The sequence below is a fragment of the Ptychodera flava genome, chromosome 7 (genome assembly GCF_041260155.1).
Source record: "Ptychodera flava strain L36383 chromosome 7, AS_Pfla_20210202, whole genome shotgun sequence".
NCBI classification, from domain to species: Eukaryota; Metazoa; Hemichordata; class Enteropneusta; family Ptychoderidae; genus Ptychodera; species Ptychodera flava.
Window position 1 is genome coordinate 16833399 of NC_091934.1, and position 15816 is coordinate 16849214.

General features: G+C 36.4%; 1 protein-coding gene across 2 annotated transcripts in view; it reads right to left on the reverse strand.

The window, feature by feature from the left end:
- LOC139136881 (voltage-gated potassium channel subunit beta-2-like) overlaps window positions 1–15816 on the reverse strand; it is a 130629-nt gene that overhangs the window by 70598 nt on the left and 44215 nt on the right. For both annotated transcript variants that reach the window (XM_070704720.1, XM_070704721.1), the window contains one exon: window positions 9153–9253. In XM_070704720.1, the coding sequence (XP_070560821.1) occupies window positions 9153–9175 (23 nt within the window). In that variant the 5' untranslated portion in view covers window positions 9176–9253. The remainder of the gene's footprint in view (window positions 1–9152; window positions 9254–15816) is intronic.

Below are 15816 nucleotides of genomic sequence, written 5' to 3' on the forward strand. Positions count from 1 at the left end.
ACAATGAGCTTTGTTGAAAAACAGCCCTGAATTTCCATTGCATGGCGCCCTCTATAGTCAACAGCATTTGATGACATGACTACTTACAATAGAGTAAGCAACAGTCTGAAATTCGAAAAAGATCTAAAATTTTCTTGGAATTTGGTTGAGCTTAATGCTCTTTCTACCAGGCTTCACAGGCAAACCATAGAAATAAATAAAACTTGGGAGAAAGAGGATTAAATGACTGAAATACCCACCCCTCTGTCAGAGAATGAGAAATGCAATGAAGATGAAATAAGATATCTTTGGCATGGACAAGATAAAAGTTGCATCTTTAATAATTACAGACTTTGATTCTGTAAATTATGAGAAAGATCAGATGCGATTTAGAATTCGGTTTTCTCATCTCCTTCCTGAGTGGTTGTCATTGGCAACGCTTCCAAGGAGGACTCACGAGGGAATAATAATTGGCTGTTTCAAAAATAATTTCAAATCCAAACTTTAACTTTAAATCAATTATTACTCACTTTTCATTGTTGTATCCTACTTTATTTTGCATTTATTTTCCAAGGTGTAATCATTGTTGTGCAAAACATACATCTCCAAGAAATAACGATGATGAAAATTCTTTGAAATCCAATCATTATACTTTCCCTAGAAAATCATTGGTGTCACTGATTAAACTTTGTTACTGAATGAAGCATAACACATAAACTAGGCATATTGTAATGAGAAACCTTTGTTTTGCATAAACAGAACAGTACTCTGCTTTCAATACCATAATGCACAGCTTTTTATCCACATTTATATGAGCATTTTTGCAGGTTGTGTATTTCAATGCCTTTCCATATGAAAGTAAACGTTTGCAAAGAGTAACAGTGTGGACTGGCCTGTATACTATCTTGTCATCTTTTTATTCAATTGAATCTTGATGTGCAGAGTTTATAATAATAACATGAATCTCCAGCACCTCTTGCAGGGCTGTCCTCAACAGCCCATGGAGCACTCAATAAATAAACAACAGTATATATCACCGTCAAACTTGAGGGCAGCATAATCATTCTTCATTTGCCCATAATTCTACCAGTAAAGTAAAGTTTACTGTTAACCTAGGCAAAGCAAGTGTGAATCAAATACTCATATTAACCTGACAATATAACCTACACTTTTTTTTGTTACTTGAAGTCACAAAATAAATAAGCATAGATTATGTGCGTAATAAGCGTAAGCTTACGAATGTCTTCACCTTCTATGTGATCTGCACATGTAGAGTTTTGTACCTGTTATATACAGTATACCAGAATACTGTGATTTCTTCTCTAAATTATCTGACAAGCAAAAACCACGTAACTTTCAGAAAATACGAATTAATCCTGATTATTGGAGATATATGGTCAGCGTGAGTGACATGGATATGGTGACAAGCACAACACCATGGTGGCGTCTTGAATTCACAATACACTGGTTATAAGTCTGGTTGGCCTGGCCACTGCACCATCAAAACAGTAACTCATTAAAGATGGTTGTCATATTTTCTGAGCTTAGGAGTTAACCTGCTCTTGATATTTCATACTGTTTAAGGCATGAATACAAAAATTCTCAGCAAAAACAGGAGAAAGAACACTGATTTTCACAATTTCTGAACCAAGTCTGTCAGGGTGGTTTGTAGGAAGAAGCCCTTTACTGTGAAGTTGTAACAGTAATTTACCTTTGAAATCAATTAAAATTAATCAACTGCCTCCTCAAATACCAGTCTCAAACTGATTTTTAAAAAATATCTCATTATTTCCAAAATCATTCTAAACTTTAGTATTTAAACAATGTGCAAAATCTTACAGGGATGTAGAATACACTAAACACTTTGCCATACTCCCAGATTGTGTGTAAAGTCTTAACTCTTTGAGTGCCGTAATTTTTCCCACCAAAATTTCAGTGCAACATTTTACCAATTTTTGTGAACTTTCTTTAATTTTTCTGATAATTTTGGACCAAATGGACATCACAGTCCATTGTCTACAGTTTGAGTCAAACTCAGATACATTTTTAATACAAGGGCGACAAAAATTTACTTAGGCTTCCAGGGTTTTACATGACGCGCATTTCTGCGTCCTTTACGCATAAAACCGGACGCAGGACCCCTCAAAAACTAAACCACGCGTCCCTTGGGACGCAGCAATATCTGTTGCTGGTGTACACCTTGCGAAGCTGCTGAACACGTAAAACACATCCCAGTAAACCTTACCGACCCCGTACTTTAACCCTTAAAGTGCCGCGTCGGTTTATAAACCGACACGGCATTCTCGCTCTCAGCGCCACGTCGGTATATAAAACCGACAGTGATTGCGTTCTGTGCTTATGCCTAACTTAGCTATGCATTGCCGAACTCAGCCAGAAGGAGGGTATTCCTGACCCTTGAACCCAGTTTAGTACCATATAAGGACTAAAATAATGACATCATGCAGCCTAACAATCGAAAATTCCAGTAATTTATGCGAACTTTCTTCAAAAGAGGTCAGCGGTTTTCATGAATATTTAATCAGGTCTGCAGTTTCACCCGTACGCGGATATGGATACGGCCACAGTGCATTGAACGAAACACGTACGTACGTTTTGAAAGCTTCACCATGCCGTAGACACGGAAGACAACTATATTATGCCAAGCTACTGCCCTCTGGGTGATAGAAATGATAGATTTTACAGTTTTTTTGAGAATATTTTATGGAAAAATGACGCGATTTGGTGACCAAATCGATCGCGATAGTGAACTTCGAACGTATCGGCGGCCAAGATGGCGGCACTGTGTGATGCCTAACTCTCGACATGGAACCCGAGGTTAAGGTTTTCGAAGTCCAAAACATGCAAGATTGAGAAATTTGTAAGGATTCGGTTAAATTGAAGTGTATTTTGTGAATTTTCAAGCGTTTGACTGCCAAAAAGCCCCTTTAAACTGTTGATATTTGACCTCCGGCCGTCCTGAAGCGAGACGGCCATAACAGTCGACCCGGTTTGTAAATGAAATGTAGTTGTTCTGAACTGTTGACATTGCGAGACATTTCCTACGTGTTACGCATTTTTTTAACTGAAATAAACCGGACATGAAACTTTTTTCTCGATACTTAGTGGTTTCTTTCCATTTTGTGGCGGATTTTGTGGCGTGCTTGTCAAAAAATGTGATCAAACTTGGCGAACGGATTGACTAGTATGTATGGTAGTACGAGTCCGTGACTCGATAAGCCACAGATAGTTACACACGCGTACGTGAATTAAACTAATGTAAGTTGGGTCAAACACCAAAATTAATCGATAAAAAGGTTAGTGAAAGTGTTTTTGTCTTCAACTCTTCATTATAGTTATACAGGCGGTTCAAACTATACAGAGTCAGTGAATATGCCCTATAGTTGTGTGCATGTGTTGCACAATAGTTACCCCTCCATGTACAATATGGAACCTTGTTGTCTCTGTGTATGCAAATTAATACTAATTGAACACAGTGAAGACCATGGCATTGATAAACTATAAAACATTTTTGTGAAATAAATTGGGACCCCCATATTTTGATGTAGGACTCCCATTTTCTAACACCAGGAGTCCCAGGGACTCTCAAAAGTTAAAAGTGATGTAAAACCCTGGGCTTCCAACGGGAGACCTTGACTTTCAAAGGATGTAGATTGTAATCCAAGACCATAAGAGCTTATAACATCTTGATTTTCAAGGGAAGTATATGTAGATTGTTTCCATTTTCAATACCACAATACTCAGATTACTACATCCCAGTGCTTTCAATGAGACAGATGGACTGTCATACAGGACATTGTTGGGTTGAAAACATGAAGGTACTGATATCTGTGGTGACAAGTTTTGCTTCACTGACACAGCCTGCACTTCACTCAGTATAGTTTACTGTGAGCAGTGGACATGTAGCATGTTAAACCTAGAGTCATTCAATATTACAGCGCCCTCATACTGTTATGATATACAGATGAAACACTTCACATTTCTACACAATGACCTTCACCAGTCCTTCAACATATCGAGGTCATTGATTTTGACGTGTTCATTGTCAGATTTAATTGAATTAATCATAATTAAGTAATAGCAGCACTTGCGGTTCAAGAGGAAATTGAATTTCAACTGCAGCTGTCCAATTGATTTTTCCTCAACACCTCTAGGTAGCGTTCCACAGATGCAGGCATTGTGTCGTAACTCAAAGAGAGAATGCTTTTTCCTGTTTTAACAACTTGAAACTAAGAAATCAACGAACCACGGTGGCCTCACTAATATAGAAATAAACAGGCTGGCCTTGCTCTTTGGGTTAGGGCATATTGCATACATCCACTTGACAAAGTACATTGCCTATTTTGATCTCAAGTATGCAATTGAACAAGCACACTTGAATTCCCATAATGCCATGCACAGCTGTATAATAAATGGTATCCTTGAAATGAGGGGAAACGAACCCAGTTTTGCATCGTACTCTAAAATTGTTGTGAAAACTGCAAAATAAAAATGAGCTTCTATACATAAGTCACTCCCTATCCACTAATCAAGTTGTTTTATGTGCACAGGTAATAATTTTTATAATGTTGTTTCAAAAACTCCATGCTTAAAATGACCATATATAAATATACCGCACAAGCCCACCTACACTTGCCCTTTTCAATGATATTTATGGAGCACAATAATTTCTGTTCTTTTGAGATTGCTAAGTCGATTAGATATTGTAGCAAGCATTACCAGAGAGATTTCTAGATACCATGGCCGTCAGCAAGCAGAGTTTATCACACCATTGATCAAGGAATAATCAGCGCTGAGTTCATTAAAAATACTGTATTAGGTTTTATACAGTGCTTGGAAGTGACAATCTTGTTCAGGGTTACATCAACAGAAAATAATGAAAGATCAGAGAAAGATTGGTTGTAGTAATATCAATAGCATATCCTACCTTACATGTACATGTACATCTCTTGCAACAGGGATAGCAGTACAGCAACTGCAGCAGTGTGCAATTTAATTCAAATATTCAAACATGTTTGCATACACTAACCACACTACCGGGTATGTATAGATCTGACTAGTCTTAGCCCACTTTGTGATGTTCTCTTTTTTAGTTTTTTGTCTATTAAATCATTTTCGATAATAACGACTTTCATACCATAGAGTCTTCATAATGACAGAAAAAGTGTTTTCCTGTTGGTGATATCATTTACTGCTAGTTTGGTTATGCACGGTTTACCAAGATTCAAAAAATTGCAAAATGTTCTTCTTTATTTAGCTTATACAGTACTTTGATGCTTTGGAGGGCAAAATACCACTCCAGCCAAATGCTGACTTCAAGTTCACGTTATGTGATGGTTACATAGGGAGCATGAACTCATTTGACTGTACCAGTACTGTATGATATTATCACAGATTTGTGACCTCATTCACTACCACTGTGCAATGCATAAAACTGTCTATTTAGCTGCCACTTGGCTCATAATCAATGTCGCTCTCCCTGGATATGCAAGGAAAGAGACCTGTTCAGGACACAACGTGGCAAAGTATTTGCTATTTAAATTCATCACGGACACGATAAGGCCAAAAAAATTGTGCTGTTCTGATAGTTCGACCTACGCTATTTTTTTACCTGCCGACCCTAGACTTTTTAGAGCTCCGTAAACTCGGAAGTAAAAAAAAACGTAAATCATACATTCGTTGCCTCACATTTGATTTTTTGCTTGAACGAAGATGCCTTTTATGCTATTTTTCCTTTTATATGCTATTGATACCTTTTTCTGGAAAAACAATGGCCAGTATTTGATCACCCTGAACCCCTGAAAAATGCTTATTTAAAAATAAAATATTCTGAAACAAAAAAATCCCTGCCTACCTACCTACATCTACCCTATTTTTGAAAACCGTGTTATCGGAACAGTGCAATTTATTTTTTTTTTTTGGGCCTAAGGTTTGATTTGTCATGATGAGCACCATGCATCAAGTATTACCTCCTGTCTTTGATATGCTTCTCACAAACGACATTGCCCTATTGTGTGCCATTACCACTATCATTAGCAGCAGACAGTGATAACTATGTCTTTGTTTTAGATTTCTCAGCTGATTATTCACCATCCTATTGGCATTAATGGTTCTCTATCTCACGTTATCATACTGTCATATATAAATCAATGCTCCTCACACTGCAGAGCAATCCATTTTTTTTGTCTTCACAGACACCGGAATCAAAAGCACTAACAATGATTGCTATTTCCCCGTCTGATTTTCCAAATATTTCAGGAATGTTTCTTTCTTTCCAATTTAAAATCTGTTCTTATATTGTTCAACATTTTCTTGTCAAACTCATGTAAATAATGAATTTATATCATTGAGTACTTTTAGCCACAACACTGCCAATACAATATTTTGAAATGTGTTACATATCATTTGATATCGGTAATGTACACTTTGATATTTCTGACAAAATTTAAAAGTATTTAACATATATTTTCAGATTTTGAAATCAATTGCCATTACTTGCCTGGGTAGAAGATAATATCTTTCCCTGTCTTATTGAAATTCATATCATGTATCACAGCCAGACACTATCTTTATGTTGATCTGACGGCTAGAACATTTACGCAGTAAAATATAAAACTCGATGACACCTGCGTTCCTCTGTATAATGGGTATCTGATACTGGAACTTTAACTTTTACAGTACATTTACCAATGATTTTGACGATGAGATACTGCTGGATATTGATACACTACCTAATTAGGTTTGTCAGTTTGCTCTTGAATTTACCCTTTTAGTGGTCAACTTTTACAACTTTGCGCCAACATCAGACAGACTAAAACAGCAGGTGACGCAGCAAGATGTCTGTAAACTAATTTACTATGTAGTATGTTTATATCTTTACAGCAGCTATCAGTTTCAATGGTGACACACACAGGCCAAATGAAAATATAACATTGCTAGATTTAGCAACTATTGCCACTACCAGCGATTATAGTACTAGTGACAATTAAATATAACCCATTCAGGTCGTCTACTTCAAGTAAAATTTGAAAAATAAGTACACGTCCCATTGCACAATTTACTACTTTTTTGTGTGATCCATTTTGTACTACTTTTAGATTTTGGTTAGATTTGAGTTGAAGAGAAATGTTTTAGTTTTGAATTATTTCTTCGTTCGACAAAACACTTGTCTGAGTTTTTTTAGACTAGAAAGTTGCTGACCCAAAGCCCTTGGGTTGTTAGTTTTATATTTTATTTTTCTGTTAAATGAAAACGTCGGATCAACTAGAAATGAGAAACACTCTTACAATGTTGCAAGGTTTTTATCGCTACAATCTTGTCAATATAGAAAACTGTTGTCTGAGTTTTTTTAGGCTAGAAAGTTGCTGACACAAAGACCTTGGGTTGTTTAATAGTTTTAGATTTTTTTGTGTTTAATAAAAACGTCGGATCAACTAGAAAAGATAAACACTCTTACAATGTTGCAATGTTTTTATCGCTTGTCGCTACAATCTTGTCAATATAGAAAACAAATGACGTTCACGAAATAGCCTGAAACCCCCAAGTTCACTTCGTACTGAAGTAGGCCCCGATATCAGCTCATTGAGAAATGTGGTGTCATTCATTTGTTGATAACCAAAGCAAACTTTGTTCATTTTACACATCACTCTATTATTTTTGAAGTCATGAACTTTATTGATATTCAACTACAAAGAACACTGTCCTCTGAGTCTAAATTTGCAGTTAACGTTGTTCTTTTACCACCTCTCGGTGAATTTGAACTGCTTGTAAAACTTGGCAACCAGTCTCTGTGTGTGTCACCATTGAAACTGATAGCTGCTGCAAAGATATAAACATACTACATAGTAAATTAGTTTAAAGACATCTTGCTGTGTCACCTGCTGTTTTAGTCTGTCTGATGTTGGCGCAAAGTTGTAAAAGTTGACCACTAAAAGGGTAAATTCAAGAGCAAACTGACAAACCTAATTAGGTAGTGTATCAATATCCAGCTGTATCTCATCGTCAAAATCATTGGTAAATGTACTGTAATGATACTTTCAATATTTTGTGAGAAGACATGAAATTGCAGCAAATATCGCTTAAGGCCTTTGTTCAGATTTTTCTTCGAGCAAAAACTCAACAACAATGTTACCAGTTTCAAATTTTGAAATTAACTGCTTGACAGTTGAATGAAGGAAATTAAATATTTGTGTCCAACCTTTTTATTAGCAGCATTAGCCATTTATAAAAGAGGGCCAGTAGCTACAGCTTTTAGTGATTTTTTACTATTTGTATTTTATATATCAATTGCAAGTTTTTCTTTCACTTCCCAAAGCATGTTAAAACATCAACTATTTATCTTGTCAACACATCATCTATACGTGTCTAGTGTTAAGTTGTTATTGCTTACATTTCAAAAGTCTAGACCAGAATTCACTTGTAAACAATAACAAAGTAGTTTACACTTGTATATGCTGAGATGACAAGCTGAATACAGTGTATCTCAACATGCTATGGTTGACTTTATAAAAACTAAACTAGTGAAAAAACTCATCAAAACTCGAAGTTCAAGCCGCGGTCTTTTAAACTTACACTAATTACCATTAACCTAAGTTAAAACTCATCCTGGGTTCAATGCCATGATATCAGGGCCCCAGGAAAGTTTTTTGTTGAACTTTTTGTACAACATACGCACTTGAAAGCAGTTCATTTCAGTTTTGCTAGAAAATTTGAAAAATTCTTTTGATTCTACAACAACTGAGTTCCACAGATCAATCAAATTGAAATTGCAAAGGTCTGGTGAGCACAACTAATTCTGTAAAAGAATCGATTCACTTATCTGCCTATGAAGCCAGGTATCCTTTACGTAATTCATGTCCCAAGAGGGATAGGCAGCGATTCTTATGGAAAGAATGCTTTTACTCTTTCATGCAAACACTACCAATTGTTGACAGCTTTGGCTTAGGCAAATACAAGAAATACCAAAACAACAACTGAGTTTTGAATGTAATTTGAATTTCTTGTGCTAATAATACCCAGGGCAGAGTCAGAACATTAACACAAGTAAATTAAAATGCAACTAGAAACACTGAGGGGAAAGTAAAGTCTGTACCACGGTCACTCCACTTTTGTGGAATGACTGTGTCTGTACTCTAATACCAGTTATTGCAGCTTACCTGTATTGCATATATGTTGACATCTTTTCACATCTCTTGTGATCCACCAATCCAGCTTTGGTTATTTCATCTCAATGAAAACAGTAATACACCCGGACAATCTGGAAATGAATCCAAAAAAATTAAGCTTACGATTTCAAAAAAGTTTGTACAAACATATCAATAATATATTCAAGGACTGAGGAGCTGATGCAAGTACTGGTGTACGTACAGTGCTCTATTCACACTGCCTGAAAAACGGCCTGTTTGGTATTTAAATGACTAAACAGATTGTTGAAGGATATTAAAGTGTCTGAATACCAGTACTTTGACAATGAATTGTCTTTCAAAGCTTCAATAATGCCTTTTGAACACCAGTGATATTTGAATATGTACGGAGGTAGATTATTGAGTTATTAGGAATGCACTGCTTGCCCTTCTGTGCATGGGGGACTACATGCAGAATAGTTGTGGTACTGCATACACATTCTAATCAGCGATTGTGGACCCATCCTTGACAATAGCCATACCAAATCACTGGTAATGAGTGAGAATAGAACCAAACTTCACAATAGAGACACGGTGTACATCTTCTCTTATACACTTACACAGCAAGCCACAAGGCCACCTTTGTCTGCTATTGTCTGTTCTCACAAAATTGATCCTTTATATTTGTTCACCCTTTCAGTCAACGTACCATTCACGGTACCTAATACCTTTTGTGGAGGTGAGTAAGCTGGTGAAATACGGCACTAGGGTTGGCAAATTTCAATAAGAGTTATTCTCATTTAGAGCATACACACAAGTACAACTTTAAAACGGCAGTAGCTGTAACTTAATTTTGATGATTTTTTCACTATTTTTGTTTTGTATGTCAATTGCAAGTTCTTGTTCTACTCCCCAAAGTATGTTGAAAGAGTGCCACTATTCAACTTGTCAACACATCATCGGTATACGTATAGAATGCACTAGTTGTTACTGTTTATATACATGTATTTGAATTCCAGTTGAGACCGAAACTTACTTGTCAATAATAACAATGCATTCTAAACATGTTTAGGCTGAGTTGACAAGCTAAATACTGAAAATTTCGACATACTTTGAGGAAAACTAGAAGCTTTTAACAGTTGACATTAACAAAAAAAAATATTGAAAGAAAAAAATCGTCAAAGTACTTAATGTTAGAATGGGATTCTTCCACCCCTATTTTTGTACATGAGTCCAATATCCCCATACAAAACAAGGAGGTCATGCTAAACTTTGAGAGAAAAGGTAATTTTGAATTAACACTGATACAAGGTGATGCAAGAAGAGATAATGCATTCAAATGTACAGAACATACTTTCATACAATCTGCACTGATGTCTGTATATCTGAAAATTGCACGCTGCTGTTTGCTATAAACATCCACTCTGTGCTGTTCTAAAGAATACCGGTATATACATATAGTAATATCACACACATCATAAAAAGACCGAACTTCTTGACATTGGCTTGAATTGGTTTGTAGACCCTCGATTGAGAAAAACTAGGGATGAAAATATGCAATTGAAACAGTTCACCTGTCTATAATATGTACTGGTACATGAACAGTCCAAAGTAACTGTGTATACCATATTTTACCTACTGGTTTAGCTGGCTGCAATGTACATGTACCATATACTATGGTATGAAATAACAATACCAGGTTCTACATGCATAAACAGTGAAGAATCCATTAATAAAACTTTCTCTGTGAAGATTGAATACTAATTCTAGTATTATGGCAAATCAGGCGCTAGGCATGGGAACCCCATGTGTGATTTAATATACAAGATGTATCTTCACTGCTACTGAAAGACCATGGACTATGTCCTCATGATCTCCGTTGGGTTTTGTAGTCTGAGAGCTATTTTTCTGTGTGAAGGGGACAATGCTGATCATATCGGGAATAAAAGCACACCCACTGAGTCCCGAGGCTCACAAATAAATGGCAATTCGTCAGAATAATGTTTTTGCCATATTTGAGATGATAAGATTTCATACAAAAGACATATACGCACAGTTGGCTGTGTGAATCACTGAAAATCTTACTATGTACTAAATGATTTTATTGCCCTACTTAAATCATAAACAGCGTGTCGTGTCACCCACTGACAAGATACAAATGATGCAGCCATTGTACTTCAGCTACAACAATGACTGATGATCTGGCGCTGACAGAAGTTTCACAATTTATTTCCCATTGTTGTAGACCACTAATCTCCTCACATGTAGCTGTTTTGATTTCTTTTCAAAATTAAATTTGCATGTGAATTACTGGTTTAATGAACTTGCCAACAAATTACATAATTCAGGTCCTTAAACTCAAAGTCATTTAAAACTGAGAAACTTTTCCAGCAATTTTCAAGGACTTTTTTGGGTCCAAAATTGCTGTTTTCCAGATAATATTTTTCGATATATAAATTTCATTTATTATTTTACATATCATTTTTTCAATAACTGTGCTTATCATCTCATCATTTTTGAAAACTGTGGGTAATCATTTTCAAGGATTTTGCCAGGAAGTTTTGAAATTCCAGACTTTCCAGGGCTCAATTTCATTTTCAAGGACTTTTCCAGGACTTTCCAGTAGGCTTCAAAATTCAAGGACTTTAACAAGCTTTCCAGGAGTGTACAACCTGATAATTTTTTAACATGAGTGAAAGAAAAAGAGAAATAAATGAGAAAAAGAAAAACAATACTGCTGGGCCAGCACCAATATCTCTGGAAGATTCAAGGAATACACAGATGTGTCCAAAATATGAAGATTACACACTGTCAAAATGTAGATCTAAAAGTGAATAAATGTTGGTGAAAAATCAGCGAGGGATTAATGGAAAGAATTGTAACAGAAAAGAACTGCAGGCCTCCCATTGTTATCGCCATAAAACAGTTCACTTTTTTGAACTTTTTTCTCACATGATTCCATTTCTGAAATATTGTACCACAGGTTTTATAGGGCGCCCTCAAGTGGTGCTCACCAAGAGTGCCACACAATGGGACAGCTTTATGGGAGAGTTCTTCTCAGAGAAGTAGGTCACTGTACTCAAGCCAGCCGAAAAAATAGAAGAATTTGACAAGAAACCATGCCCTTTTACGGCTGTAGTGCCACCACAATGGGCACTACATCTTTGCTCTCTCAGCCTGGCAGACAGGCTTAGTATAGATATCACATCATCTCAAATCATACGACATATGATCCCAATCATATGATACCATCGATCAACCTACTGAAGAATTGCTTTGTAATCAATCACCACTTGCGCCGTTTGATGGTTGCTATCATATATTACTTACAGAACAGACAACCAGATGTGTTCAGCAAATGAATAACTACCCTGAAAAACGACATATCTCTGTGTGTGCATCTCATCTACAGGTACCCACTACTTATTTAAGGAGTGGAATTTCCTTCCGCTTGATTTCACGTTTTGTCCCATCAACAGAGCTTACTGAGTGAATGAGGTGAATTTAATGGTAGTAGATTAAAACAGATTGATGCATTGACATCCAACTACCGATGAAAGGAAAATTAAACACCATTGCTATGGATTGAGCAGTCAGCAGAAACATTTATTAAAAGTGATAGAGGGGGGTCTACAGTACCTTAGGCAACCATACTGTACATCAAGCACTCTTGCCAGTTTTACAAAGACTACAAGGCTAGTCAAATAAAAAGAATTTTACAATATGAGAAAAAATCTATTTTAGGGAGATCCCTACACTTACAGTACACTTGAGCTTCAATGTGTTTCTCTTGAAATATCATTATTTGCATTCTTCATGTCAGCAGATATTTTGGAGTCTAGAAGTAGCCAGGGTATGTGCAGTGTTCCCGCTAAGGCTTATTTGCGCGCTAATTGCGCAGTGTCTCCGACTGCTCTCGCAGTGAATTTCATGTTTTGCGCAACTTTGTCTCAGTCATTTCAATCGGTATTAGTTTTTGGAAACGATAACTCAGGGCGAAATGTGCGATCTCAGCGTAGATTTTACTTCCGCGTTTCAAGTTTAGCGCCCGTTGGCGGCGCAGTTGCCACCAACGTTCTTTGTATATTGTGACGTACCCCAATAAATTAGCATGTACATGAACGGACCCAGCTGTGAGGCAATCGTATCTCATGTTGCGCACCCTCTCAAAACCTTAGAGGGAACACCTGGTATGTGTTTGGCAATACAGCATAATCCACTGTGTTTACCACTCTTGCTGAACTACCCATGACATAACCTTGCAAGGAATTAAAGTTGTCACAATTACAGGTATTTCATAAATCTGTAGATTAAATTTCAAACCACTGGAATGCAAAGTACACCACGTGTACAATTTTCTTTACAACCCTTGCTCAACACTGATTTATTATAATTCACGCAATAAATGATACACTGAATTATCACTGTATTATGTATAGATTACACTTTATTTACAACTTGCAAACAAATCAAAACACATTCCCCCCTCAATACCACAGCTGTGTGAACCTATCTTACCATTCCTGATACCAGAGGAACAGACCACACAAATACTTGCACGGGCAGATAACCCATGAGTTTACAGAGCAACACTCCGTGAGTAATACGGTTGTTAATTTGTTGTGACAGATCATCATCAAGAATGTTATTTGTGTTAGACTGATCCCTGCGCAGCCTATACTCATGATACTGAGGCTGTGTTGATAAACTCTACATTCCAATCGCAGGGCTGACACTGCAAAAGCTCTCTACACTCAGCACGCCTACAGCAGAAAAACACTTGAGTATCAATAACGAATTCATTGTCCTGGCAAAGACACTACTCGGCGGATGAAGTCCTGGGTTATGGGAATTTTTAGACTGGGACAGCCATTTCAAATATTCAGTTATGTGTTAGTTGATGTCACTGCTTATGTACCAATTAAAAAGATAACACTCCACATGTTAAATTCCTCATTGCAAATTTGATACAAGATGATGCTACTGGTGTCACTGCTACTGTTTGACCTTCACTGCGACATTGACATTGAGTTGATGCTGAACTATACCACATATACCAGTGTGTGTATATATACCATTTCATTGCTAATAGACTAAACCCGGAATTCGAATCGACCACGATACAAACAAAGCCATGTGTGCACATAGATATGCGTATATTTCTGTTCGCGTTAGCACACATGCGTTTGTTTGTACCATGATCATTTGATCCCTTGGGCGTATGAGTGTGTAAAATACTTTATATTCCGGAGCAGAACCATTGCATAACCTTTTCTGTGTGTTAGTTGTTACACTGCTTCATCAAAAGTGATTTACTTGTAGATACCATCAATTTACATTTTGCCAACCGTCCCGCGGCAAAATTTAACAAGGCATTTCTGCTTTGAAATGGATACCGCTATAAAGTTGACAAAGAATCTGAAAAACATCCTCATAATTCTCTCATGGTACTTGGTAAACTGCAAATAAAGTGACATATTCTGTTGATATCTGAGTTTTGGCACCATTTGAACTTTACAGTTGATTTTTGACCTTTGACCCTCTGTAGTTACCATAATCAGAGGTCATGACCTGTTGGGAAATGCGCCACTCTGCAGTGATGTTGTACGTGTGTGGAAAACAGCGATGAACAAGAGCCAGGAACTTGCAGTGACTGTGTACATACCATAAATTGTTAAGGTTCCAAAAGTGGTACAGCATGACATTACTCGTATCATCATTGCCACTTTATATAGGGCTGGTACATACAGGTTTAACTCAATTTACATGTAACTGCTATGAAACTTATTAAATCACTAGATTACCTCGAAAATAAGTGGTTGAACAAAGTTATCACTGAAACTGTAACAGCCAAAAAAGGACTACAGAATTCCAACAAATCACAGAAAATTATTTGTTATCCCCTAATTAACTTTTTACCATGCAGATTGCCAATCTACCATCTCCCTAGTATAAAATGCTCTTCGCCTAGGACTTTAGATTAAATAGTGGAATATATCATACAATGGTTTCAATCACAGTCCCTCTATTTACAGTGATTGAGAGACTGTGGAGAGACTGGGAGGGACTGTGTTTCTATGTTTTAATACTTTGTATGGGCAAGCCTTCACCTCTTTGTTTTAAAAGGCATTGCTACTGCAAATGAGCTAATGAACAATACTCTTCAGTCATAAAGATATGAACTGATCTTTTTTAATTTTAGTAGTTTATTCAGGCTTTTTCTATCACTAGAGAAATCCCAGACCAGTGACTGTGCAGTGAATTTTACGTTGCATTAAAAGCACACTTAAATGCTACATCAGAATCATCGGTATAAACCCTTGGATGGAATATTTCTCATAGCATTCATCAAACCTAAAAAACGCTATAAACTTGATGACCATTTATAGTGATTAATGTAATTGAGGCAATAGAAGGTAGAAAGATTTCCCTGAAGTCTAACACATTTGAATGACAATCTTTTAATCACTGTTATGTTTCTGATTTGATATAATTTTTTGTTTATGTCCACCTCTGAATCATTTCATCATAGGAATTATTTCTTGCTGTTTTGAATTTTTTTTCCTTTTTATTAGCACTTGATTGTAAAAGGGATGTAATAATTGTATTTACTTTTTTTTTAATTTTTAATCGTTCATTTATTTATGTATATGCTGTTGTTGATAAATAAACAGTTGGTGTTTCAAAGTGCTTTGGT